The sequence below is a fragment of the Balaenoptera borealis genome (assembly GCF_965194805.1).
Source record: "Balaenoptera borealis genome assembly, chromosome: 5".
Classification (NCBI taxonomy): domain Eukaryota; kingdom Metazoa; phylum Chordata; class Mammalia; order Artiodactyla; family Balaenopteridae; genus Balaenoptera; species Balaenoptera borealis.
This window is the reverse complement of record NC_138862.1, coordinates 5,635,098-5,661,130: the sequence shown is the minus strand read 5'-3', so window position 1 is coordinate 5,661,130 and position 26,033 is coordinate 5,635,098. Positions and strand designations below refer to the sequence as shown.

The 26,033-nt window shown below is 46.1% G+C and overlaps 1 protein-coding gene across 2 annotated transcripts in view; it reads right to left on the bottom strand.

Annotated features, from left to right (window-relative positions):
* The window catches only part of DSCAM (DS cell adhesion molecule), a gene marked incomplete at its 5' end in the record, with an annotated part of 739,398 nt that overhangs the window by 5,735 nt on the left and 707,630 nt on the right, over positions 1-26,033 (bottom strand). For both annotated transcript variants that reach the window (XM_082393800.1, XM_082393801.1), the window contains 4 exons: positions 11,026-11,328; positions 12,677-12,874; positions 21,336-21,485; positions 24,882-24,997. In XM_082393800.1, the coding sequence (XP_082249926.1) occupies positions 11,026-11,328; positions 12,677-12,874; positions 21,336-21,485; positions 24,882-24,997 (767 nt within the window). The remainder of the gene's footprint in view (positions 1-11,025; positions 11,329-12,676; positions 12,875-21,335; positions 21,486-24,881; positions 24,998-26,033) is intronic.

Genomic DNA, 26,033 nt, shown 5'->3' with positions numbered 1-26,033 from the left:
TCTTGCTTCAAAATATTCCCTGCTTTCCTTATTGTTGATCATGTCTTCCTCAGCCAGCCCCCTGGCGGGATCTTGGAACCTCCTGTGCCAGGCAGGGCTGCCATTAGCTTGTTGTGCTAACAAAGCAGTGAAGCTGTGTGCAATTAGACAGTGACTTAGACCCCAGAACCTTCGAAATTCAAGTTTACTCACTGAAAGAGAATAACCATTTAAAGAGAAGGGAGAGACTACTCAATGGTATAGGAGAACTAGAAGCAAAAGCAAGACAGGCTGAAAAATTACTGGAAAATGCATTTTGCACAGTTTAAATGAGCATAAGAATTTTCAAAATGCTTTGACTTTTCTTAAGAGTCCCCCCAACCCCCCAATAAGCGAAATGATGACCTTATTTTTTGGGAGATTTACCATGTTGATTTCTGAGACCTTGCATTACATTGTCATGTTACTTGGTATTTATGATGCAAGAATCCACTTAGCATTTTCCCACTGGCTTTCTCAGGATGTCTTTATCCCAAGAAGTGATGGTGACTAATTATATGTTTTCATTAATATTTTTTAGCCTGTGTTCCACTAAAACAATACCTTGGTTTTGGCTCACTGAAATCAAAGGTACTCTGATTCAACGTTGGCTTCATACAGTGAACTGGATCAAAGGAAACCCCAATAATAAATTCCTTGATGATAAATTGGCCACGACACTCTTAGAGAAAGAAATGATGTAATTTCGCATTCTTGTGAAATGAGTTTTGTAACTTGATGTATCTGGACTTTAGCTTAGAAAAAATGGTGGCATGAAGTTTACCATTATAGATTCTAATGTTGAAGGGATATATTGCTATGTGTATTAGCTTTAGTCCCGAAGAATAAAAGTATTTAAATTTAAAAAATGAAACCTTATGTCCCTAATGCCTTTTATGATGGTATTGAAAATTCTTTGTTTTCCTTTCTGGTAGTGGATGTATTCTTTAACCTTCTCTATTGGGGGTTAAATTATTTGCAAACAAATACCATGAAAGCATTAACAGAGCTGTCCTTAAAAACAAAAACTGGAACAATTCTTTTGTAGCATGAAGAATATTTTTTTGCATGTGAATCAACACACCCTAATGGACCAATTTTGAAATTTGTGGATTTTTATATATCCAATTTCCTAAAAGTGATTATCTGTCTTTATTCCAAGAGTCCAGTAAACGAATTGGATTAATTGGCTCTTTTATTTATTTACATAACTAATATTATCTTAAAAATCATTTTGTTCAAGTACTTGAGAAAATGTGGAAGGCATTTACCTCCAGGGTTCTTTTAAAATGTAGGTCAAGAGTGCCTTATGCTGTTTCTGACACCCAACTAAATCTTGAGCGCTTGGCATATTTGTAATGCTTTGTCACAGATTCACGAATGAGTCGCCATCCCAGCAACTCCCCCTTGAACAAACAGGGCTTATTAAACCCCTAAAAAGCAATAGCACCTTGGTCCCAGCTGGACTGCGGGATGCCCAGGTGCTAGATTGGATGGAACGAATGTGTCTGAAATCAAAAGACAAACCCATGATACCTGCCCCCTGCCTGCAGGTGTTGCCACTTTAGACGTAGTGATCAAGGTAGCTGGAAAAGACTGGTGAGAATTGGAAATCCTTAATAATGAAAATAGCTCAGCACCACATCCTTATATACAAGGGCTTCTGTGTTTGCTTATTGCAGGCCTGCTAAGCATCTCTGAATAGTCCGTATCTCCGAGAGATCCAGTTTTTCAGGCAAAGCTTGATTAAGTTGTGTGATGCTCTAATTAGCTCCTTTTGACAGTGTGTGTTTTCTGATTAGCACCCCAAGTAGCCCTTTCAACTGTGTGAATGCCGTAAATGAGCTCTCTTAATAGTTCATGCGTTGACACAGAAGAAAGCACCAGAGTGATCGGTGGGGAGTGCTATTTATTAAAGGCACTTTATGGCCATTAAAACCCCACCTCTTTTGCTAGCCCCAGTACCAGTTAGGAAACTGGATTCTCTAAGCGTCCATCCATTTTTATGTTCTGCAGATGTCTATACATGCCTAGACAACCATGCGCTTATGACTCCAGACAGAGAGAAATAAAATGGGAAACTATCATGACAATCTAGATGCCTACGCACCTGCTTTTCTTAACCTCCCGGCCCTTCTGCCTGTTTCACATGGGAGAAACTAAACAACGCTTCTAACGGTGGTGATTAAGAGTGGAAGTCTGGACGACATTGCCTGCATTTAATCTGACAGGTATAAGTCTGGGCTCAGTTTCCTTACTCATAAAATGGGAACAAGAGCAGAATCGACCACAGAGGGTTAAAATGAGGATTTAATTAGATAATGCAGGTGAAAGGTTTACTGTCAGACATCTCCCTTTCCAGAGGGTCTGAAGTTATGGGGCTGGAGATCTGACAGAGGAATGAATCGGGAACTCTTCTTTTACCTTAGTGTCTGTCTTTTGTGGGTTGAGTAGTGTCCCCCCAAAAGATAGGTCCATATCCCAACCCTTGGAGTCTGTGAATGTGACCTGATTTGGAGAAGGGGTTTTTGTCGATGTCATTAAGTAAAGGACCTTGAGATGAGATCACCTGAATTTAAGGTGAGCCCTAAATCCAATGACATGTGTCCTCATTAAAAAAAAAAAAAAGCAGAGGGAGATTTGAGACATAAAGAAGGGAGATGGCCATGTGAAGATGAGGCAGAGGTTGGAGTGATGGAGTCATGAGCCAAGGAATACCTGGAGCCACCAGAAGCTGGAAGAGAGAAGGGACTCTTCTCTAGAATTCCTGGAGGCAGCACAACCTCACTGACACGATGATCTCGGACTTCTGTCCTCCCAGAAGAGAGACTATGTGTCTGTTGTTTTAAACCACCTAGTTTGCGGTCATTTGGTATAGAGGCCACAGGACCCTAATACAGAGACAGAGACAGAGAGAGACAAACGGAGAGATGGGGGAGAGAGAGAGACCGAGACAGAGAGGGAGGCAGAGACAGAGAGAGACAAACAGAGAGATGGGGGAGAGAGAGAGACAGAGACAGAGAGGGAGACAGAGAGATGGGGGGAGAGAGAAAACAGAGAGGAGAGAGAGAGACAGAGGGGGTCAGAGAAGCACATGCCCAGAGGGAAGCAGAGGGAAATCATGAAGACACAGGACCAGGAGAGATGAAAGTGAGAGACACAGAGCCACACAGAGAGAAGAGCCAAGGTCACTGAGTCACAGGATGATGGCTGAGAGGACTGGGAAGCGAGCCCTGTGGGAAGGGACGTAGACTGTAGACTACGAGCTAGCCCTCCCTCCTCACCTGGCCTCGACAGTCCACCTGCCCCGGGCCTTGCGCTCCCCGGGCATCCCCCCGACCCCGTCTCATCAGCCCGCAGCCCACAAACTGCACCCTTCACCCCCGGCTGCCAGAGGAGCCCAAGGCACTGCTCTGACTCCCTCCTTGAAGGATGAGAGGCGATTTAGCCATTATTTCCATGTTATGCCTTATTATTTGACATAATGGACCATTTCTCATCCTCCTGTCACTGCCCTCTGGGGACCTTTGGTGCCACTAATATCCCCAAAAGTTCACACCAAATAAGTCAGCATCCATTTCTCTCTCGGTCCCTAAACACTTTGCTTACTGGTGCCATGACAACTCCAGCCCTCCGGCCTTGAACTAGCATGGATTCCCGTGGCGATCCCACATCCATCAGAAGACACGAGCTCAAAGCTTGCCATCCTCCACCCAGGGGGCCTCCGAGCCCTGCTCTGCCAGACTGTGGGAAAACTGCTGTGTTAAACCCGCCTCTTTTTAGCTGAAAACCAGAAGACACGCCCCTGCCTTCCTATCAGGAAAGCAAAACTTCCTGAACCTTCTCAATCTATTCAGACTCACATGCAACATTTGAACGCATTTTAGCTTTGGAAGAAGAATGGCAAAATCAATTCCGACTCCGAACAAGAACGGATCAATTCAGAAACTCCGTAATGGACGTGCAGTCCGTGAATCTGGCTCAGACAACGGTTCCCGCCTCTGGCCACGTGCACCCTGGGGAAAGAAAGCCTACAGTCGAGAACAGCGGTTCTCAGCTGAGGGTGATTTTGCCCTCCAGGGGGCACGTGGCAACGTCCTATGATGCCCAGGGCGGCCTCCACCACAGCGCATCACCCAACCCCAGACGTTATGCGCCGCTGTTGCGAAATCCTAGCTTACGTGGTCCAAGTTCCTAATTCCACGCGGACCCTGATTTCACTTTACTCTTACTTGAAAAACATCAGATTCAATCAGAATAGGGAATGGTGCTCCTCTGCCTCTCCTAATCCACAAGGAATTACCTCCTCAGTTCTTTGTGGAGGAATGTAAGGGATGCATCCGATGGCACAGCAGTTAGATGGCCTGTGTCCGACCTGACCTGACTAGGGTGGGGGGCTCAGAGCAACGGGCAGGGTGTGAGTGAGAGAGAGCTGAGCATTTGCCTTGAAATCCTGCCTCTGCCTCAAGTAGTTCTGTGACCCCTTTGAGCTTTAGCTCTTTCCTTTAGTCAAGGGAAATGGGCCTGATAATTTCTAATGAAAACCTGTAATCCTGAAAGAGTCTTATGCTCTGAACCATCTCACCTGGGAAAACTGGTCAAGCACCTCCGAGCTTGGAGGTGCTTGGAATTTGGGGATGAATAAGGGACAAATGAATGCATTTTTGGGAGCCTGAAATTCCAAGGCACATTGCAATATCCTTCTTCTCCCTGCTGGGCAATTCTTTGTAGTCAGCAAATGTGAGAACATGTGTACTCTTTCACAAAAAATTTGTGCAGAATGAAAGTGAAGCAGGGTCCCTGTGGGCTTCAGTCTCCTCTGGGGACACAAAAAAAGGAACTTTCATCAACTTCTAACAAGGTTTGATATCTGTGCTTGGATGGAGCTGGATATTGATGCAAAAGTAAGAAGCCAAGGATGCTTTACCTCGACTTCCAGCAATTTCAATAAAAACTACACAGACTTGAAAGGACACTACGGCATCAAAGAGCTAGTTACAAAGGGGAGCGTGTAGTCCGCGCACACCCGAGGCCAACCAGATCTAACACTTTTCCAGTTTAATATTAATGTCACAGCAGTAACGAAAACTTGTAAATGAACCCTTCTTGGTAAATGAATCTTCACTCCCAAACGGCATCCAGGAAAAACTCTAAATAAGTAATGTGAGATGGTTATCAGAGGTCCGCGGCAGTGGATTCTATTACCATTCTTGGCTTGTACTTGGGAGGCTTCATGCATTTTTAAGGGCTCATCGTTATTGGGACCCTACTCGCTGGTGAACTTTAAAAACTACACTGAGGTATAAAGTGGGGCTTTGAGTTTGCTGTGCTCATGATTCTTCTGAAAGAGAGTAGTTCTGGATAAAAAGCAGGATTGGAAAATCTGCTCAGAAGGTAGGCCAGCTGGGAACATGTTGGGGCATTTGGAGCCCCCAGTGGGGAAGGGTCCATGAGGGTCACGTGACACCCTCAGGGACCCACACACTGAGGACCCCCAAGGAGGAGCCCTGGCTGGGGGCTTCAACCTGCTCAGCTGCGAGGCTAGCAGCCCCGTGTCAATAACCCTGCTCATCTCGACTCATCCCACAGAAGGACTTGTTCACCTGGAGCGAGATGACGCCAGGCGGAGGAAATCTAGGCCAGAGAGTTGGGGCCTGGAGAGCAGCGGGGGTCATGACTGGTGAGGAAGGTGGGGCTGGCCTCTCAGAGTCTTGTGGGTCTTTACCCTGAAAGCAGTGGGAAGGCAAAGAAGGGATTTTAACATGAGGGTGTTGACTGCATCACTTGAATTCTGGCTTGTTGCTTCCTAGTCTGGGAAAAGGATGCTTGAGACCTTGGCGCCGTATCCACACAGGACCACACTGAGAGATGCTGGTCCTTGCTGTCTATCTTTTACCCTTTGTATATTTCCAGGACCTTCAGGTCGCTTCTGGCTTGCGGTGACATCTCACCGGGTTGTCTGTGTGTGTGTGTTCGTGTGTGTGGGAGGGGGTGTCTGTCTTCCATAAGCTGGGTTTTGCCTCGTTTCTTGGACCTCCTCAATGACCTGTCTTGGGGACACTTTGTCTGCTGTCTGTGACACTACGTGCTATTCTGATAAACAAGGAGACTCTGGGAAGTGTTGGTTTAACATATTAACACTTCGATGTCTTCAGGTAACACCTGGCACGGTATTTTTTCAGGAAAGAGGCTCAGTAGAGATGGGTTGAACAAACAAGTGTACTACATCTGTGTTTTGACAGGGCCCTTCTGGAGATGCGGTGGGCTTCCCTTCATGGTGGTGAGCCTCTCTGCTTCTCATCCACGCACTGGAATCCAGAGCCGCCTTCTGGTCACTCAGCAGGACACAGGTGGCCGTCCTGCCCCTCTGTCACAGGCCCAGGTCTCCCCCTCACTTCCACCCCCTGTAGGCTCCCCAACAATGAGAGCTGAACTCCAATATGTCCACCTAGGAAAGCAGCGAGCCGCCAATGGGCTCAGAAGTCAGAGAGAATGTAGTGAGAACGAAAGAGCAAATCTCCATAGAGCTGCAGCCACTGTAAAACAGCCAGAGCACGTGGCAAGGTCGGAGGAAAGCTCGGGCACCTGTGCCCCGTGCAGGAGGGGAGGAGATGGTTGGGAAAGGCAAATGGGCTCAGGGTTCCAAGCTCGGGACCCTCAGAACAAGTCCCACCATCACTTTCTGTGTCTGAGAGACATCGACAAAGAACAGACTGAAGTTACAGGAGGGTCCTTAAGAAGACAGAATTGCAAATGCACATCAGAAAGGTTTGGTTTTCTAGGAGGGAGTCAGAATGAGCCCATTCAAATGTTAAGGTCTACCTGGAGCTGCGTGAATACACGGAGATGTTGCTTCATAGCCCTGGGGTCTTTCTGACTTTAAATTCTGGGGGAGTGTTTGAAAGTCTGCACCTTTCCAACACAGCTTGGAGGGAAGGAGACTCTTCCTGTGCTGTGGATGCCAAGCTCACGGCTGTCTGCTGGCCTCTATCTCTGCTCTTCCCTCCGCGTGGACCTCTGTTCCTCAGGGTCTCTGCCCGGGTCTCCCTGCCCGTCCACCACTGAGGTCTCAGCTCACGTCTCACTGCCTCTGAAAGGACTCCCCTGACCGTCTTCTCCTAAGTACCTCCTGCCAGACTTTATCCCCTTCCCAGTTTACTTCCCTTCCCAGTGCTGACCATGATCCGAAACAATACTATTTGTTTACTTGATAAGTGTCTGTCTCCCCCCCAGGAACATAAGCTCCTTCCAAGCAGGGTCTTCGTGGGTCCTGTCAGCCGTTGTATCCCCAGCTCCGAAAACAGGGCTAGGTGTGGAGTGGAAGCCAGAAAGTACACACTGGAGGGAAGGCGGGGAGGCAGGGGGGGCGGGGGCGGGAAGGAGCAGCGCCATCTCTAGAAGGGTGAAGGCCAGGGGAACTCAAGGGGAACTCAAGCCGTGTGCGTGTGTGCCCGTGTGTGTGCATGTGTGTGTGCGTGCATGACACGTGCACACGACAGCTGAGAACAAGGCCAGCCTTTGCAGAGGACGTGACCTGAGCAGAGGCCGGCTGGTCCTTCGGGTGGGAGCCCTGTCTCTCACTCCACTCTCTTCCCTCCCTTTAAGCACACACCCCCAGGGGAGCGTGAGGTGTGTGATGAGTGGGTCCTAAAATTAAAATCCTCAAACTGCTTCGTATAACTGGCTGTTCAGAGAACCAATAAGTTGGTGGCAAGCAATGGCCATTTCCAACCGGAGAACCTCCCCTGCGTTCATCATGGCGGAGGAGTGGGGGGTCGGTGAGGTGCAGACGTTTAAGGCTGGGGTCCCAGCGTCTCAGTGAGGAGACCAGAAGGGGCGGACACCTCCCTTGCTGCTGGCGGGGCCAGGATGCATTAGGTTGCAGATTTGAAGCTTTAAATTGATTTAAGTAGCTTCCTGCAGTGGCATCTCTTGATTGCACAGGATAAGCATCATGAATAAAGAAGCAGTAGTAATCCAAGAACATCAGAAACTGGCTCCAGATGCTACCTGAAACCAAAAGTAGCTATTGTAACCGAAGTATGAGAAGCCACCTTGACCGAGAGGAAAAGAAGCTGTTAAATTTTCCAGCTAGTTCTCAGAGGAATAGAGAGTTAGTTTGTTTGCTTTGTCTTTTGTTTTTAAAGATGGAAATAGTTTCTATTTAATAATTTCTAACCATTGTAATATTTGAACCAATTGGCCAATCTTGTCATCATCACAATCATGATACATTCATTCATTCAATAACATTTATTAAACACCTGCTCTACACCAGACACAGTGTTAGGTATATACATTCAATATCATTAAGCTGGTTAAAAATATTTCTTGAACACTCGCTATGCTGCCAGATATCTGCTAGACACCAGGAGAGAAATATACAGATAACTAAGACATATTTCCTATTTTCCTGCAGCCACAATCTGGCCAAATTCATTTAGCTTCATCCTGATTTGTAGAGAATTTAAAAGCTTGGGGTTGTAAATAGAAAAAAAAAACAAAAACAACTCATCAGAAAAGAACTGATGGCAAGGAGATAGATATCCAGAGATTTGGATGACTGATAGCATCTAGAAACACAAGGGAACACAGGTAAAGACTTTGGTTTGGAAGCCCTGTTCAAGGAACTGCTAATTTTGACACAGTCTCCAGTCAGCAGGATAATAAATTGTAACTTTAGGTTTTGTGCCCAGGGTTGAATTTAGTTCCATTATAAAGGAGCAACAGAAAGGCTTCCAGAAGGATGAAATATTTTTCTAAAAGCATATCAAATGTCCAGTAATAATAATACATCATCTAGAGTGGAAAAACAATGTTTGTGGGCATTAGAATTCATAAGGATTTAAAAAGTTATTCATACCTACAGTTATAAAATCCTTTTAGTCTAAATAGCATATTAGGACAATAGTACCTTACTTGTGACCTTTCAGTTGTTCTGATAGATCCAGGCAACAATATCATGAGAACAGTTCAAACATTTTTTTTCAATATGAATCCAACACCATGAACAACAAGCCATCAAAAAGATGCAAACCTTTAATTATTTCAAGACCGGCACACATAGGACATTTAACCTGGGCGCTGGTTCTACACAAGGGGAAGCATGGCATGTATCTCAGATGGGGGTGTGATGCATATACTTAGCTGGGTGATACTGATGCACAAATGAGGTAGATGCTCTCCAGGAACCAATGGCCGTGGAAGGAAACTAAACCGAAGAAGGAAGGAAGAGGGGGGCGAGCAGTACATCTGCAGACCGTCATTGGAGACACCATGGGAGCCCTGACAACAAGTCAACGAGGCGACGACAGAAGCTACAACTAAGGCTGCTGACGCCTGCATCAGGCGACATACAGCTTACACAAACCCCAGACGGTGGGTGTCGATGCCATGCCCATTTTACAGATGAGCCAACTGCAGCCCAGCGAGACTAAGCAACCTGCCCACAGGCTCATTTTCTCCTCTCTTGTCTTCCTTACTCTCGAGGTTTGCAGCCACAAAATGCCATGGCACTTCTCCTACATTTGCTGCATCTGCCTTGCAAATAAAGGCCAACAACAAAAAGTCCTTGAATGAAAACACGCACAAACAAAGTCTTCTCCCTGAGGAGGTAGAGAGCACGGAGATAAATGAAGCTATCATTCTTGATAGGAGGTTGGTGTGGATCTTGACTCAGTTTGGAAGATGAGTTGCTGGATAGACAATTCTTATTTTATATATCTTTATGCATTTATAAAGCTCATTTCAGCTTGGCCTTATGCCATAAAGCCCAAAGGAATCGTGGGGATTTAAAATGAAGATATATTTTTGAAATAGAACCTGTATCGCTGTTCAGAAAATGGGAAGACGAGAAATAAAACTGGATTCCACAAGAATGGATAGGCCAGTGCACAAAGTCAAGTCTACAGACGGGTACTTCAGGGTGAAAAAGAAAAAGTGATTCTTCACATGAGAACTACATCTGGCTGCCATGGTTCGGATCCAAACTAAAGATGTGTTTCATTTGCCCTGTACAATGGTTTGCACGTATCTGAGCAAACACTTGAAAAGTGTGAGTCACCGTAGAACACCAACATTTCTGGCTTCTCTTGAGAAACTCGCTCATATGGCCCCCAGTTTCCACTCGGGATCAGTTGGCAGGAGCCTGCTAGGGTCCTTTTCCCTTAGACAGTCACTCAGCTCTTGAATTCTCCACGTCCCCATCCATCCCTTTACCCCGCTCCCCACCCTCTTCACTTACATGATCTGCCAGGCCCTGCAGGCCTTAGGGTTTGCAGCTCCCATCCACACACCCAGAATACTGCTCAAGGCAGACACCAAACTACTGGTCGACCTGACACTAGCCATTTACTGTCACTTTGGGTAACTCAGGGAAGCCAAGTGCCAAAGGCTGGCTCCCTGGTTAAGACCGCTCTCTTTCTGAAACCCTCAGCACGGCAGTTTTAAAACATCACCCCCATATTTTTGATACTTCTCATGTGGTGGTGATCTCCTTTTCTAGACTCTGGGCTCCCAGAGCTCTGTGGTTGCTTGAACAACAGAATATGGCAGAAGTGATGGGTCAGTTTTCAGGCCCAACCTTAAGAAACTGGCTATTTCCACTGTCTCTCTTGGGACACTGGCTCTTAGAACAGAGTCACCATGACATAAGGATGCACAAGCCACCTCGTGGTGACACCTATGTAGGGAGGATGCGGCCAGCATCAACCCTTCAGGTGAGTGAGCCATTCTGAACGTGGCTCCTCTCTCCGTAACTGAGCTGCCCCATCGACACGGCCGGAACCGAGATGCGTGTCCCCACGAAGCCCTGACTCAATTTCAGACTCAAGAACGGAACAAATGATCACTGTTGCTGTAAGCTCCCAAGCTTTGGGGTGGTGCGTTATGCAGCAGTCAATAAACAGAAGACCCTGTCTAAACACCAACCAGGGCTTTCACAACAGACCAGTGTGACCTGGGAAGATGGGCTTCCCCGACCGCTGGTCCACACGTGTCTCGTCTCACCTGGCCGATGCGCCTTCGGGACCGCCATGTTCATCACGCGTCCTCCATCCTGAGGTTTGGGGGGAGATGCGGTGAACCTGCAGATCCCCGATTCTGAAGGGGTGCTGGAGGTCAAGCTGTCTGTGTACTCGTTTGTCCCTGCCGTCAGCTGCCCGGACGACGTGTCTGAGATGAAGCACTCCGTGACGGTGAACTTGGCGTGCCTCAGCTGCTCCTCCATCTTGGCGTGCTCGTAGGCCCTGGCCAGTTCTTCGTAAGTGGAAGAGGCACTTTCTGTGGAGACCATGCTGCTTCGCGCTCGATCTGTGCCATGAGAAAGAGAAAACAAGACGGATGATGTGTCACCGTGAGCCTGCCCTGACCGGGTGGCACTCTGGGCTTGTGGCTATTTCTCCCAGTCACTGGGTAGGTAGCCCAGCAGGGGTGCCGGCTCTTTGTCTGAGGACTGCCTTTGTCACTGTGAGGCCACCTTCATGATCCTCACTCAGCCATGTGGCCTCGGGGTGTCAACAGAATCTCTGGAGTCAGATGTCCCCAGCCTGGGACATTGCCATAGATCAGTAATACATCCCCTTGAAAAAATTCTGCTTTTAGTTGAGACAGCTGGGAATGCGGTGCAAATGAGCTGCAGTGGCCCCCTCCCTGCCCTGTTTTGCAAGTCCCCCTGGACCAGAGAGAGTCTTTCACTGGCAGGAATGATCTGAACTCTGCACTCAGCTCCTCTGGCCTCTGTGTGGCAGGAAGACAGGATGATGGTTAGAGATGAAGATGTGACTGCATGGAATTGCTCACTAGGCCAAATGGCTTCTGACCCTGGGACTCATTCTTTGTGTCTGCCACCCTTTACGGGGACCAGAAAACCTCTAGAACCATAAAAGGAGCATCTTGGGTAGAGGACTCTCTGCATTTTAAACCCACTCAAAAGTTCTGAAGTCACCTCTGTGGAACTCTGAGGTTCCTGTAAGAGAAATAAGTGCCATAAAAATAAACGTACATGGTGACACGCCACCTTTGGCAGACTATTTTTGAAGTATATCATCCAGAACAAAAGAAAATGAGTATTAAAATTTCCTACAGCTATTAAGTTTAGATATCATTTCTTTTCAAAATTTTAGATCGGTGGGGTGGGCAACCCAGCGCTATTCTTAGGCTCTGTCTTCTCTGCAGAGTGAGCTCTTGGTGGTGGATGGTACGGTAGGAATGGCTTACCTTATAATCAACCCTTGTTTAATTGTCAAAGGGATCTGCCGTGTTCCCTATAGACGGTGCTATGACCTTTTCATGTAACTTCAAGTGTAATGTCTTAATTGCACTTGGGTCAGATGCCCTCAGAGTATAATCAGAATGATTGTACTCTTGAGGGAGAACATTTAGAAATTTCTATGTCTCTCTCAGCAGGGCAGGAAGGAAAAGGAGAGGGAGAAGTATGAGTCTGAGATTCGGGATGCCTGCAAACTAGACTCCTTTGGCTCTGCTTTGAGGAATTCACTGGACCCCGGACATGGTCAAGGCAGTACAGCTGTATCGGTAGCTGTTAGGTAAATGGTCTAGCAATTTGAAATTGACCTTGAAAGGGAACAGGTAGGGCCCTGAAGCCCAGGGTGTGGGCCCTACTTGTCCCGGGATAGAGAAGGAGGTGCGCAGGCCCTACCTGTGTCTTGGGAGGGGCTGACGCTGTAACTGTCGCTCTCTTTGTCCATGGACCCCGCAGCCCTGGGCGTTGGCAGCCTCCAGTCAGTGGTGAGGGTGTGTGTTGAAACGGTGGGGTGGGGTCTGTTGAGGGTCCACTGGCTGGCATACCGGTTTCTCGCTGTGGGCCCAGCCTTCGCGTTCCTCCTGGTGGTGGGATCTGAGAAGAACCAGAACAAGGTTTGTCTCTAGGAGGGTGGTCGGCCGTGATCATGGTGTTGAGTGGGGTTCTCCCGACCCAGCCCTATGATCCACTCAGCAGGGCTCACGCCTCCAGGAAGCTCTCCCTGACTACCCCTGTCCAGAGTACTGGCTTCCTCTCCTCTATGGTCTGAAACATTCAGGTGATACTTAAGCACTTAAACAAGCCCTGTTGGGGAAGAATATCAGATTTGGACTCAGGACTCCAAATGGATTTGGGTCTTGCTTTTGGCTCTTAATAGTTTCATGACCCCCCTTGTATCACTTAAACTTCCTGAGAATCACCACCTTCTGGAAAAGGAGAGAGTTCAGCCAAATACGCTCTAATGTGGCTTCCTTTCTACAGTGTTACCTCGAGGTGTTGTTACAGGTTGAATTGCGTCCCCTGCAGAAAAGATATGTCCACATCCTAACCCCAGAACCTCAGATTGATCTTATTTGGAAATAGGGTCCCTGCAGGTGTAATTAGTCCAGATGAGGTCAGACTGGAGTAGGGTGGGTCCTGGATCCAACATGACTGGTATCGTAACAAGATGAGGAGACAGACAAGCAGGGGAGAGCCCCGTGGGGCTATGGAAGCAGAGACTGGAGGGCTGCAGCTGGGCCAAGGAGCCCGGAGGCCACCACCAGAAACTAGGAAGAGGCGAGGAAGGGTCCTCCCCTACAGGCTTCATGGCCCTGAGGACAGCTTGATTTTGGACTTCTAGCTAGTGGAACTGTGAGAAAATAAATTTCAGTTCTTTTAAGCCACCCAGTTTGTGGCACATTGTTAGAGCAGCCCCGGGAAAGCAAGCAGCTGTCTCCTGTATAGATTGTTGTCTTGTATTCACTCACTGCCTCGAGTATGACTTTTGTTCTTCAACTAAATTGCAAGTTCTTAGAGCAGAGGGAAGAGGGACGATCCCCTTTTGTCTGAACACTTTCTTATCCCTTTGCACGTGGTAGCATCTCTTCAATGGAATTGTCTGAACTGTGACCAAGACTTGGGTTATTCAGTGTGGAGGACAAAGGGTCATTGCATATCTGGATGTCACAGGCCTCCCATCTTCAGAAACATAGAGGTTTATGGACACACAGGATGGAACCAGATGGGTTTCACTGTCTCTAAATTTGGAAACAGAGGCAAGAGGTCAAGGGGGTGGACTGAGTTCTTAGCTCAACTCTTAGCTAACAAAAAACATGTTCCAACAGTACAGAACATTGGACACTGGAGTTGGCAATGTTCCCTCTTCTAGAATTCCATGGAAAAGGGGAGAGGCTCAGTTACCTGGAATGATTTTTCTGGGGCTCCAGCCTGAAGGCAACATAAAGTCCTTTTCCATTTTTGAATTCTCTGCTTTTCAAAGAGGAACTTTATGCAGTTAATGTTTTGAAAATGATCTGGCCACTTCTAAACACAGCAGTCTGTACTGACTGCTTATCACGAATGGAGCAGTTTCGAAAGAACAGAACTGAGAGGGACGATCTGTGGCCTGATGACACCGCCTCACTTATGTGCTCTCCTGAACCTGCACGTCTCTGCAGGACAGGGGCAAGGGCGTTCATCCTCCAACCATCCCCCAGAGCCCGCTGTGATCCCTGGCACACAGACTTTCCTGGATGAATACACATAGCTCAGGGTGACTTTATGGCTGACACAATGGGAGCTCAGGGAGGAGAAGTGACACAGCTATTAAGTGGCAGAAACGGAGCCCAAGACCCCACCTGTCAGTCCAAGATTGCCCATTACTTGGCCATGCGTGTCCTCATCCTTGACACCTAGGAGTCCTGGTGCAGTATCTGCATGACACTAGTTCATTTATGATCCTATGCGGGGTCATGGGACCTGACACTTGAAAGTGGTGAAATGACTTTCTTTTTAATTTGGAGGATTTTCCTTTTTGCCAGTTTCTAGTGATCGGACTTTGGACCTAATCCATCACTCCACAATGCTGGAGAGAAAAGCCTAACGATGGCAGCTGAATCGATACATACTAAGATCTCCTGGGTCATCAAAATGCTCCGTCTTGGTGCATAATTCTCTGGGGCATCGATTTTCAGCCTCACTTCATCCATTACTTGCAAAATTCCACGGAAGACTTTATTGGATGGTTTTTCATGGCCTTGATTAGAATGTAAATGAGTTATGCTGGAGAGCCAAGCTCTCTGGACAGCAAGGTATAAATGATAATTGGGTTTCTCTGCTGAAATGCTAGGAAAGAGATCTTCAAAGAGATAGAAAAGCATTCTCCTGGGTAGGAGGCTAAATGTCTTCCAGGCACTGTCGACGTGATAAGTGGAGCTTAAATAGTGGAGCTTGTTATTTAAATGCTAATGAATCTTTTCCAGAAAATTACCCAGTCCCTTACATAAGTTTTGAGGGTTCTTATTTTTATTCTTCCTTAAGTTTCTTGTAAGTACAGCTGTGGATCAGTTTTACTCCTGGCCTGGATGCTTGTGGAAGAGGGGGTCAGTTTGATCGTATCACTTCTGGGACACAATCTCCTCAACTCCCCAAACCCTCACCTGTGTTTCCTCCTGTCAAGCTCACCCACTAACGGTGGGGCAGAGACCTTGCCCCCCTCCATATCCCCTTTTCCCACTGAGATGACCCTATCTGGAAAGTTCCATGGTCAAGTGGCACTATTCAAGTGGCACTATTCAAGCCATCTTTTCAAGTTAACTTTGTTCATTATCCCCCCCCCTTTTTTTTTTCCTAGATGAGGACAGCTTTACCAGTGGCCTGATAATATTGGGAATATAGGTCATGATATTACTTTCCTTGAACTGCACTTCGTTCTGCTCTAAGCAAGCATCCTACAGGCAAAATTGTCCTTGTAGGTAGAATACTCAGGAGTTGACACATTTTTTAATAATCAGGTTTTTGGAGCTGTTTGGTACCTGAATTGAACTTTTCTGTAGGATAGTTTCTGAGATAGCAGCTAAAATAAAAATTTTACTTGGATCCCACGCAGTGGCCTCCTTCGTAGACCTTCTTAGTTAATCTATTAAGCAAATAAATGTTGGGGTTTACTGTCCCTGCGTGGAAAGTATCTTATTTGGGTCCCCGGCATCCTAATATAAATAAAATCTAGTGATTAGGCATTATGCTTGCTAAACAACAAATGAATTAGGGGTAAGTGATATAAATAGTTCTTGGCCTTTCAGCATTGGGTCCGAACCTGAATTAAGCTTCTGCTCATTGAATCAAATTATTTTAATTACCCTGAACTTGGGATGAGAGGATTTGGTGGTTAATAAGGTCATAAAACATGTCATGTATGTAATCGGCTTTCATACCCTGCTACTGGTTTTCATATCTTACAGATGCCGAGGCCTTGGCTTTGCACGATGAATTTACCAGTTGTCTCATAGACAGGGTGAAACGGGGAGCCTGAACATTCCTATCATTCAACGAACAAATATTTATCAAGGGCTTATCACACACCGGACTCTCTTCACTGCCATCAGGTATTTTCCAGCAGTGTGTTGAATACCATCCCGGGTAATAGCGTGTGCGTGCTTTTCAAAGTCTCAACAAGAAAGATTCAATCCGTGCTGCAAGCTCTTCTTATTCAATATATATGTGAAGTCTATTTTGTCCCCAGCAGTCCTTACAGAAGCATCATCTCTGCTTAGAGGAGCGTGGAGGGGTTGAGAGTGGGGCTTTGGGGTGAGTGTCTCTTAGTTTGGTCCAGCTTTACTACTCGCGGGCTGTGACCTCCCTGGTGTGCCCGCTGCTTTCCTCTCTGGGACTGGTGGGTGACGACCTTGCCCACCATCAGCGCTGTTGTGAGACGTGCGTGACATTAACGAGCTACAGAACCACAGGCACGTGGGAGGCATCAATGAATCGGGGCTTAGCCCATGACTCCTGAGTGACAGACACTTGACATGGGATGCAGTGTGTCCTGTTTAATGAAGATGGTGACGGGAGATTTGATGGGTTGACCAGGAAGGCTAGAAACTCACTTTCGAGAGTTTGACAGGAAAATAGCCATGAAAAATCACAAAACTAGACGCTGGAGAATGCCAGTGATGCAGAAAGGTGCCCACTGGTAGTAACTGGTGAGGATGGGAACCGTGTCTTATTTGTTTTCCAGTCCAGCCCTGCGTGGTGAATGCTTTTTGCAGGAATGAATAAATGATGATGGATGGATGACGTCCAGGTAAACATGACAAAACAAACCCGGGTCAAATCTGACACCGATCACTTCACATGTCTTTGTACCCTTGCACGTTTTGTAAGTAAAAAGGTTGGTTTAAGTTCTCCAAGGTGATGACCTCATTGGTAAGTTTCTGCAACGTGTCCCGGGGGCCGACTGTGTACATGTGGAAAGAAAACACTTCTAACCGGGTGAGGCGATACAGACACACAGCTGATCAGATGTCTCAGGAAACGGAGAACAAAGAGAGGGAAGAAACTGGTTGCCTGACTCCTGCTGAATATACTAAACATCCTTTCTTTTCCATCCCCGTTGCTCTGATTTCAAAACTTCTGACATAAGTATACATACGGTCGCTCAGTATCTAAATGCATTTACCAAAGGTCTACTGTGTGTTGGACCCTCTGGCAGCAGCTGGGGAGACCCGCGTGAACAGAGACCCAGCTTCCAAGTGAGTCTTAACCCACGGGAGAGACGGGGATGTGAACAGAGCCGTGGACACAGCCACGGTATGTGTTTTCACATCTTGAAAGAGAGATACAGCAAATCATTGCGATTTCTCCCATCCTTGTAATAAGAATTTGTTGCAACTCTTTGGCAAACTAATGCAATGCTTAGAAACATAACTTCTACAGAACAGTCGTGCTCATGTGCAAGTGACATATTTTAGATGTTCTTCTTAAAAATAAAAGTTTCCTACAATAACAACAAAATTAGAATAGAACAGGAATGTCTTTGGTAGTTGAGGAAATTGGCTATAAACCAATCTCTACAAATACGCCAGACTGCAGTGAGAGGAACCTGCCCCAGGGGACTGAGAGGATGCAGGCGTAACACCTGGGCCCAGGTGACAAGCTCTGGGTACAAGAAGCAAGCAGAGACTGGGCTGCAGAAAGCTCAAGGCTTTGGACTCCTGTGCTGATGTGCTGTGGGGGGAGACACCCACCGTTTCTACTTCCACATAAAAAAATACAATGCCTTTAGCCCTTCGTAATGTGGTTTTGGAGAAATATTTAATACAACAAAATGATCACAATGGAATACTACTCAGCCATAAAAAGGAACAAAATTCTGTCATTTGTAGAGATGTGGATGGACTTAGAGTCTGTCATACAGAGTGAAGTAAGTCAGAAAGAGAAAAACAAATATTGTATATTAATGCATATATGTGGAATCTAGAAAAATGGTACAGATGAACCTATTTGCAGGGCAGGAATTGAGATGTAGACGTAGAGAAGGGACATGTGGACACAGTGGGGGAAGGGGAGGGTGGGACGAATTGGGAGATTAGGATTGACATAAATACACTACCATGTGTAAACTAGATAGCTACAGGGAACCTGCTGTATAGCACAGGGAGCTCAGCTCAGTGCTCTGTGATGACCTAGATGGGTAGGATGAGGGGGGTGGGAGGGAGGTCCATCCAAGAGGGAGGGGATATATGTATACATTTAGCTGATTCACTTCACTGTACAGCAGAAACCAACACAACATTGTAAAGCAACTATACTCCAATTAAAAAAAATATGATCCCGAAATCTTTACTAATGGAGAACGTTCTGCAGATGCTAAATGAATAATTCTATTTTTTTGGAACTAGAGACTGAGGAATGAATTTGCGTAGATTTTCCAAGTGTTTGTAAACACTATTTAATTAAGTTCATCACCAATGAAAGAAGCGTCTTTCCAGAAGCTGTAGCGGTTTCTGTGGGATCTGATCATCAGGCAAGCCCCGGGCGAGCATCCCAACACCCTCAGAACAGGCTGCAGACGTGTGGCACTAGCCTGTGAGGCCTGCAAAACCAGGCTGGCTGTGTCTCTGGCTCGTCCTATCCGCCTTCCCCGTCCCCATTCAGGTCCCACTTCTGCCCCCAACGTGCTTTAGAGGCTTTCCCGTACCGTCCCTTCTGCCTGGCAGGCCGACTGACTCCTGCCTGTGACTCTGTGGAGGTCTTCCCCAAGCCTCACACTGAGCCAGCCCCTCCCCTGGTCCCCACGCCCCCGGCCGACTCACCATCTCATCATTCTGTTCTATTTGTTCCTCGTACCTATTGATAAACAAAAAACGCTTTTGCTCCTTGTTTCACGTTTGACTTCCTCCACTCAGATGAAGTGAATGTCTTTTTGCACCTTTCGAGGTACCCCCAACCCTGGGCACTGGCCATATGTGAATTAACACCTTCATGAATGTTTCTGAGTCTGATGAAGGAATTCTTAAAGCTCCCCAACCGTGCCTACACCGTTAGAGCCATGAGGCCATGAGAGAGGGAGGCCGACACGTCCCTTCCGCCAGCCTCCTGCCTGAGGTGAGTGAGAGACCCTCACCTCTCACTCGTTAGCGCTTCTGCTTGTGACGCAGATGCGTGTCTCTGTGGATATTCTGAACGCCATCACATCAGCCTTCCCTTGTTCTGGGGCTGAGCCGGCAGCTAGAAGCTTCCCCGTGCTTTCGTTTCACTGCCTCCTGTCTGGCCTCGGCTGTTTGTGACTAGCCTTTGTACATCTCTCTGCCAGCTGAGCATTGGCAGGGAGCTGGACGTGCAGATTCTTTTCACCTGCTGTGCGGTGAGCTCGGCAGATCTGAGGGCTTCTGCAAGGCTGTGCTACTGGGGACACCTCCTCCCGGGCTCTACGTGACACGCGCCTAACACTTGCGGAAGTGTTTCTCAACGAGGGGTCCAGGCAACCAGCAACAGAATCACCCTAGATGGCGGTTATAATGCAGATTCCCAGGCCCCGCCATACACCAATGGATCTGAATCCCTGGGGGTGGAAGCCTGGAACGAGCATTTTAAACAGGCACCCTGGGTAATTCTGATGCACACAGAAGATGGGGAGCCACTCCCTGGGGCGTCTGTCCTGTTTCCTCTGCCTCTTTCCTATCCTGCTGCTAAGGTCTCCATTAACTTCCACTCTGACGGGGACAAAGGCCTGCTGAGGTCAAGGATCCACTGATAGAAGTCTGTAATCTTTCCCGGGTTTAATAGCCATAAGTGGCTCAGAAAGCCATCAGTGCAGTGTCCTGAAGTAGCCAGAAGCAGGCCCAGGCAGATCATGATGGAAAAGCCCATAGCTGGAGCGAATGTCAAGGACCTGGGAGCACTTTCTAAGAGCAAAGATCTTAATCCTGCGCACTCCTTCACAAAGCCAATCCTCACTCATGTCCTGTTCGTGTCTTCAGAATGTGCTAATGTCATCAGAGAAGGAAGGACGTGAGGTTACACAGAGGGGAGGAATAAAAGACTCCTTCAGAATGTTCTTGAAAACGACTTTTCAAATGAATTTCAGTAACCGCTAGCACCGTTTTCCTGCATAGTACAATGCTGCTTAGGAATCAACCAGTTTGCTTCAGGAAGCTCAGTGCATTTCACAAATGCCTTACAAGGCAGACATCATAAAGAACAGCTTTAAGCATTATAATATTTATTTTTCTAATTATCGCACTCTACTCGAAGAATGTAAAAATTTTTTCAAAGAGAGTGATTAATGATTAAAATCTAGCATCAAAACTTCCAAAAAGATAATCATCGGGACATCAATTTCTCAGTCTTTAAAGAGATTTAGGAACAATTTAAATTATGAAGGAATAAGAATATCTAATTAATAAGCTCTAGATACATATTAGGGTAATCACAGTAATTAATTTCCATATAATATGGATCCAAATCTTAATAACTAAACCAAACATAATCCTCAGATTAAGCAGAACTATATTCTTCTCAAATAGTGAGGTTCAGGAGAAAAGCGTAAGCTCGGAGGACAGACGGACCCACAGCTGAATCTTGGTTTCACTACATAGTATGCGTACAACTTTGGGCTGTTTCCCTAACTTCTCTGAGATGGTTTCCTCATCAGTAAAATGGGAGATCTAATATCTGCTACTGTATAAGCAAGTACCTGACAGGGCTGTTGCCAAGAAAACAGACTGATATCATCTTTCTATCCCAATCCTGGCACAGAGGAGATACTCACTAAGGTTCACTAACTTCTTTTCCTGTGTTGTCTAAATAAAAAAAAAAATAACTGGACCTGAAATTTCTAACACTTTCTTAGTAAACCAATACCAAGAGTTACTGGCTTCAACTGATGCAATTTTAGTAACAGCTCAGATCAAACAAGACAAAGTCAATGTCCCAATCAAAGATGTCATCATACCTACTTGCTTCTTAGGCACAGAGCTGAGAAACCCCACATTTTATTGCACAGCCATAGAGCACTAATGCGTTCTCAGCACTGATAACACCCACAGAGTTTAAGTGATGTGTGACCACTCACTCGTTCCCGGCCGAGCGTCCGAAACATCCACCAAGGGCCCGGTGGCCTGCGACACTGACTGGTAATGGACCGTGTGTGTCACCGTCAGGGACTTTTGTTTCGCTGCCTCTCCGAAGTCAGCATCCGTCAACAGGACCGTGGAGCGATCGTCTGCAGAACAGCAGGATACAGGAAGCCAGGCACGGTTATCCCCTGCTCCATGACTCCCTGGCCGCCTCTCTCCTCGCTACTTGCATTATTATTAATGGCAACAATAACAAGAACCTAATCTCATCCAGAAAAACAAAAAAAGAAACCCAAAATATTCAACCACTGTATTAGAATTACTCCAGAATGAAAAAAATAGATTATCCTTAGGGGTTGACTCAGGAGCATGACTTAAAAGAGAACGACCGCGGAGAAGGGTCTCCCCTCTCTGCTGGGGCTTGGTTTCTTCTCATTAAGCACACATTGATCTGGGGAGGACTTTTGGGTGGCTGTCCATTTAATAGAGTTTGGGGTTTATGTGTTTGTTAAAAGCTCCCCCGAGACACCACCAGCCATGTCAGCATCGCCCAGGGTTGAGGCTGCCGTTTCAAATAAGCTCTGTTTGAGGTACAAGAAAAACTGCCCTGCAGTCATCTATCCCAGGGTCGCCTCTCATATGGAAGATGGCAAATGTTCAAGATGGGGCATGGGGGGAGGAGAAGAGAAGGGCCAGTCTTCAGAGCGTATTGATTCCTTGATTTGAACTGTTCTGAGGTATATGCTTTTTCTTCCCAACTCTCCTGAGCTTCAGTGACTCTAGAGCATTCTGTAATTGACTTCTCAAAATGACTCACTTGTCAGACTTCCCAGGTCCTACTGGCATAGGGCACTTGAAGGTTAGGGAAACCTGGGTGCAGATGAACACAGAGCATTTTAAGCCTTTGGAGAAGGAGCAGTCGGTGAGGCTGTGTGTCATTATTTGGCTGTCTCAGATTTTCATTACTTTGTTGTGATACTTTTCACACTTTCCTAAGAGCTTTTTGACTCCAAGGGAAACTTTCGTTAGGGTATATGGAGTTTTTCATACATTTTCAAGCACTGCAGTCTGGGGTGATGTTCATATGAGTTTACCAGTCAGCTGGGACCACACTGCAGTGGGCTTGACACTGAACGGTAATGCGAAAGTCATAAACAACACAGCTAGAGTGCTGTGCCCAAAAAAGGCTCTGAACAGAATGAACCTTACAAAATCCAATTACTCAGGCTCTGGCAGGAAAGGAAAACCTCTTGAAGTCAGAATAAAATTTCTGGGCAGAGAAAAAGAGGAAGGACTGCCAGGAGGTCTGCTGGCACCCAGTGTGTGGTACAGCCCAGATTGGTGCCACGGTGGGAGCCTGGGCTCGGCTTGGGGGTCCCGCCCTACATCCGCCCCTCCACCCTCGAATAAGGCGGCCTTTCCACGGAGGTGGGTTCTTATAATTGGACCTGGTATCAGAGGCCCGACATACATTCGCTTTCATCCATAAAACTGTGTTGTGGTTTCTATCATGTAGCCCCGCTAAGAACACGCCAGAGTATCTGTGGGGCTGGGTTTCCAGTTTTAATGGGACATTTCGGGTGCCTGTCAGTTTGTGAGGCTGACCATCCATTCTGGCTAGAAATTAATGGCTCTCCCGTATTGGATTCTTGTAGGCAGAGCCCAGAGCGTTTTAAAGCATCACGTCTCTACTTCCCCAATAATTAGAAAATGCCATCGACCAACCGTCAGGCACCACCGGGAGGTAAACGACTCTTGGTGATGAATGATCCTGCAACGAATGTGCTATATCTCTGGCTAAGAGTCGTTATTATGTACGGAAACGACGGGCAGACCTTCCTCTGGTGTTTGGTCAGCAGTGACTAGCTACTGGGAGGTAATACACCACTCCCAGGATCTGCCTAGAGACCTATTTTAACAGCTGTAGGTAGAGTTATTAACAAGTCTAGTGAGAACATTTAGCAAATGTCGTAACTGTATTATAAAGTCATAGGAGTTACAATTTGATTTTGGAACTGATGTTTCAAAGGAAATCTTAGTTTTAATGCCCAATTCACTGGGTTCAATAAAAGAGATTCCAGATACACTACAGAAAAGGTAATGAGAAACAAAACATGGCGCCTTGCCCTGATGTGAGCCAACAAATTAAATCCTGTGTATTTCAGGATGAGTAGTGAGCCCTCACACGACATGGTAGTATTTAACTGAAGTTGGTTGATCGAGGGTCACATTGGACATGACCAAGCTGTGCTAAGTGCTGTTATGCCTGAACCAAACTTGAATCCCGCACGGGCAGCCCAGGTCTTAGAATTTAGGAGCCATTAGGTCAGACATCCCCACCGTTCTATTAAAAGACCATAAAAGCAGGGCAGGGACAAGGGGCAATGGAGGTGTCCTGCCAATCTGGTCACTCATCACTGCCTAATTGGCAAGAGGTATGGAGGGTATATGCCAGGAGTTGGGTGGTTTTAGCCAAACCACCGGAAAGGGTTGTCCTGGGAACAAGTGCCAGCAAACATCTTCCAGAACAGAAACAGAGTGAAGTTCAAAAAGTGGCAGCCTAGGAAACCTGCCTCATAGTCTGTTTCCATGAGTACTGGGGGGTCCAGCCATACTTCTAAGGTGAGAAAGTAGCCTGTTGATACGGAAGAAGGTGACACCCAGTCACCAAAGGTGAAACAGGTGGCCAGCTGGGGGACCTGCCCTGGTTTTGATCCTGTCTGTGTGACCTGCAAGCTACAGAACCTCTCGACGTCCCAGTTCCCAAGTAGAATCATTTTCCTATGTTGTTTGGGAGGGGTAAGTTAAATAATCCACATAAAGTGCTTATAAAAGTATGTGACCTTTAGAGCACTCTTAAAAAATGTTAGCTATTCTTCTGATCATTACTGTAGTGGAAATACAAAGTCTCTGATTCTGGAATAAATAGAACCATCTAGACAGGCAGTGTGGACAGCGGACTTCGAGTGGAAAGAGGCTGAAGGAGTCAGGACACCTGGGTTCTGGGTGGACAGGCCACTGAAGCTCTCCAGGCGTCTTTTGCGATCGTAAAACGGGAGCTGGGACTTTTCCAGAGCCCTGTGAAGGATGTTTATGGGGTGCCAGGGGGTGGAGAAAGATGTCCTGTGCAAAGACATTTGTAGAATTTAAAAATTTTCTTTAATAAAGGCCTTATTGGAGTTGAGGAGGAGCTCATAAAGCAGATTTCCAAGACGGGGTCTTAGTGTACGGCCTTTCTCGGTTTGTTTGATTATAAATGTTGGTTCTTTGGAGTGGTACCAAGAGCCTCTCCAGGAGAGACCCAACTTGGGACAGAGTTGGGGTTCTCTCAGGTGAACTCTGTGGTTTATATAAGTTCATTTCCCCCATATTTGCTGGTACTTATTATTCTCCTCAATAACAGTTGTCTACCTTCTAACTTCTTTGCTCATGTAGCATTCAAGATGTTCCCATGTCTGATATTTCCCATGACTCAGGGTTTGGGCTGAGAGGGCATGGCTGTAGCAGCCACATTGTGTAAGGCGGCAAACAGGACACCTTACCAATTGTCTCCATTGTGTCTCTCTCTTCAATCAAAAGCTGAGCCCTGGGTATGTCAATGTGCATCCTCAGGGTTTGCTGTTGCTTGCTCAAGGTGTCCGAAGTCCGGGTATTCTTACTGGGAATAAAAAAGGGGGATGCATTAACAAATTCAGTTCAGTGTTACACTAGGCCAACATGTGCTTGTACACCAACTTATTATCTAATTATGTGGGGAGGGGAGGGAAAGACACACAGGATAGATTTTTTTTCCTTCATTCAAATGATATTTATTAATATTAAATTTCAGCAGTCAGTTGTGAGGTTCAGGAAATACCAACTGTCAATAAAGATTGGTTCTGCATCTATCAATAGAAACTTTGGACTTTCCTATTTCTTGTATAAAAGCCAAATGAAACACACACACAAAAACATTCTTAAATCAACAACATTTTCACTTGTCAGACATGAGATATTCCAATGATGGTAAGGGAGAAAACATGTGTACTGGTCATTCACTGGATGGGGTTTTACTAACAGATTTGTATTATACCTGGAGTCATTTTATTTTTGTTCTAGTAACAAATCATAAACCTTGTTAGCTTCCCTGACATTAGTTTAGTTTTCCGAACCCAATTACATTTTAGAATAGAAATAAAGCAATTACTATAAGAATTTATCTCAAAATTTGTGTACCAGAAAATTACTTAGAGTGAGCTGTCTCCTAAAAGTAAATGGAAAGAGGTAGTAAAACTGCATGGTATAATCAAATTCAGTTACAGCTCACAGAAAAAAAAAAAAAAAAAAAAAAATCTGCATGTTGGACAAAAATACAAAAAAGTCAATAAAAGCTTTAATTAGCAATGCATGTTAGAAAAATGGTTGTTCAATCTTTACAGAATTATAAGAATTGAGGAGATTTAAGAATATTTAATATTTAAGAATATTTTCTGAAACACCTTCCAGGAAGCAGCAGGCATTCAGATAATTTAATCAATGTGATAATCTATGGCATCCCTAAATCTAGCTCATTAACTGCCAAAATCTGTTTTGAGAAAGATTTGTGGAGCCTGGCACACTCAGTGTTAATTATATGTAATGGAGAACAATAAACGTGTATCCATACTAAAATCTCAAACGCTTTTTGCTCCAAGCAAGCATTCACCAGGAAGCTC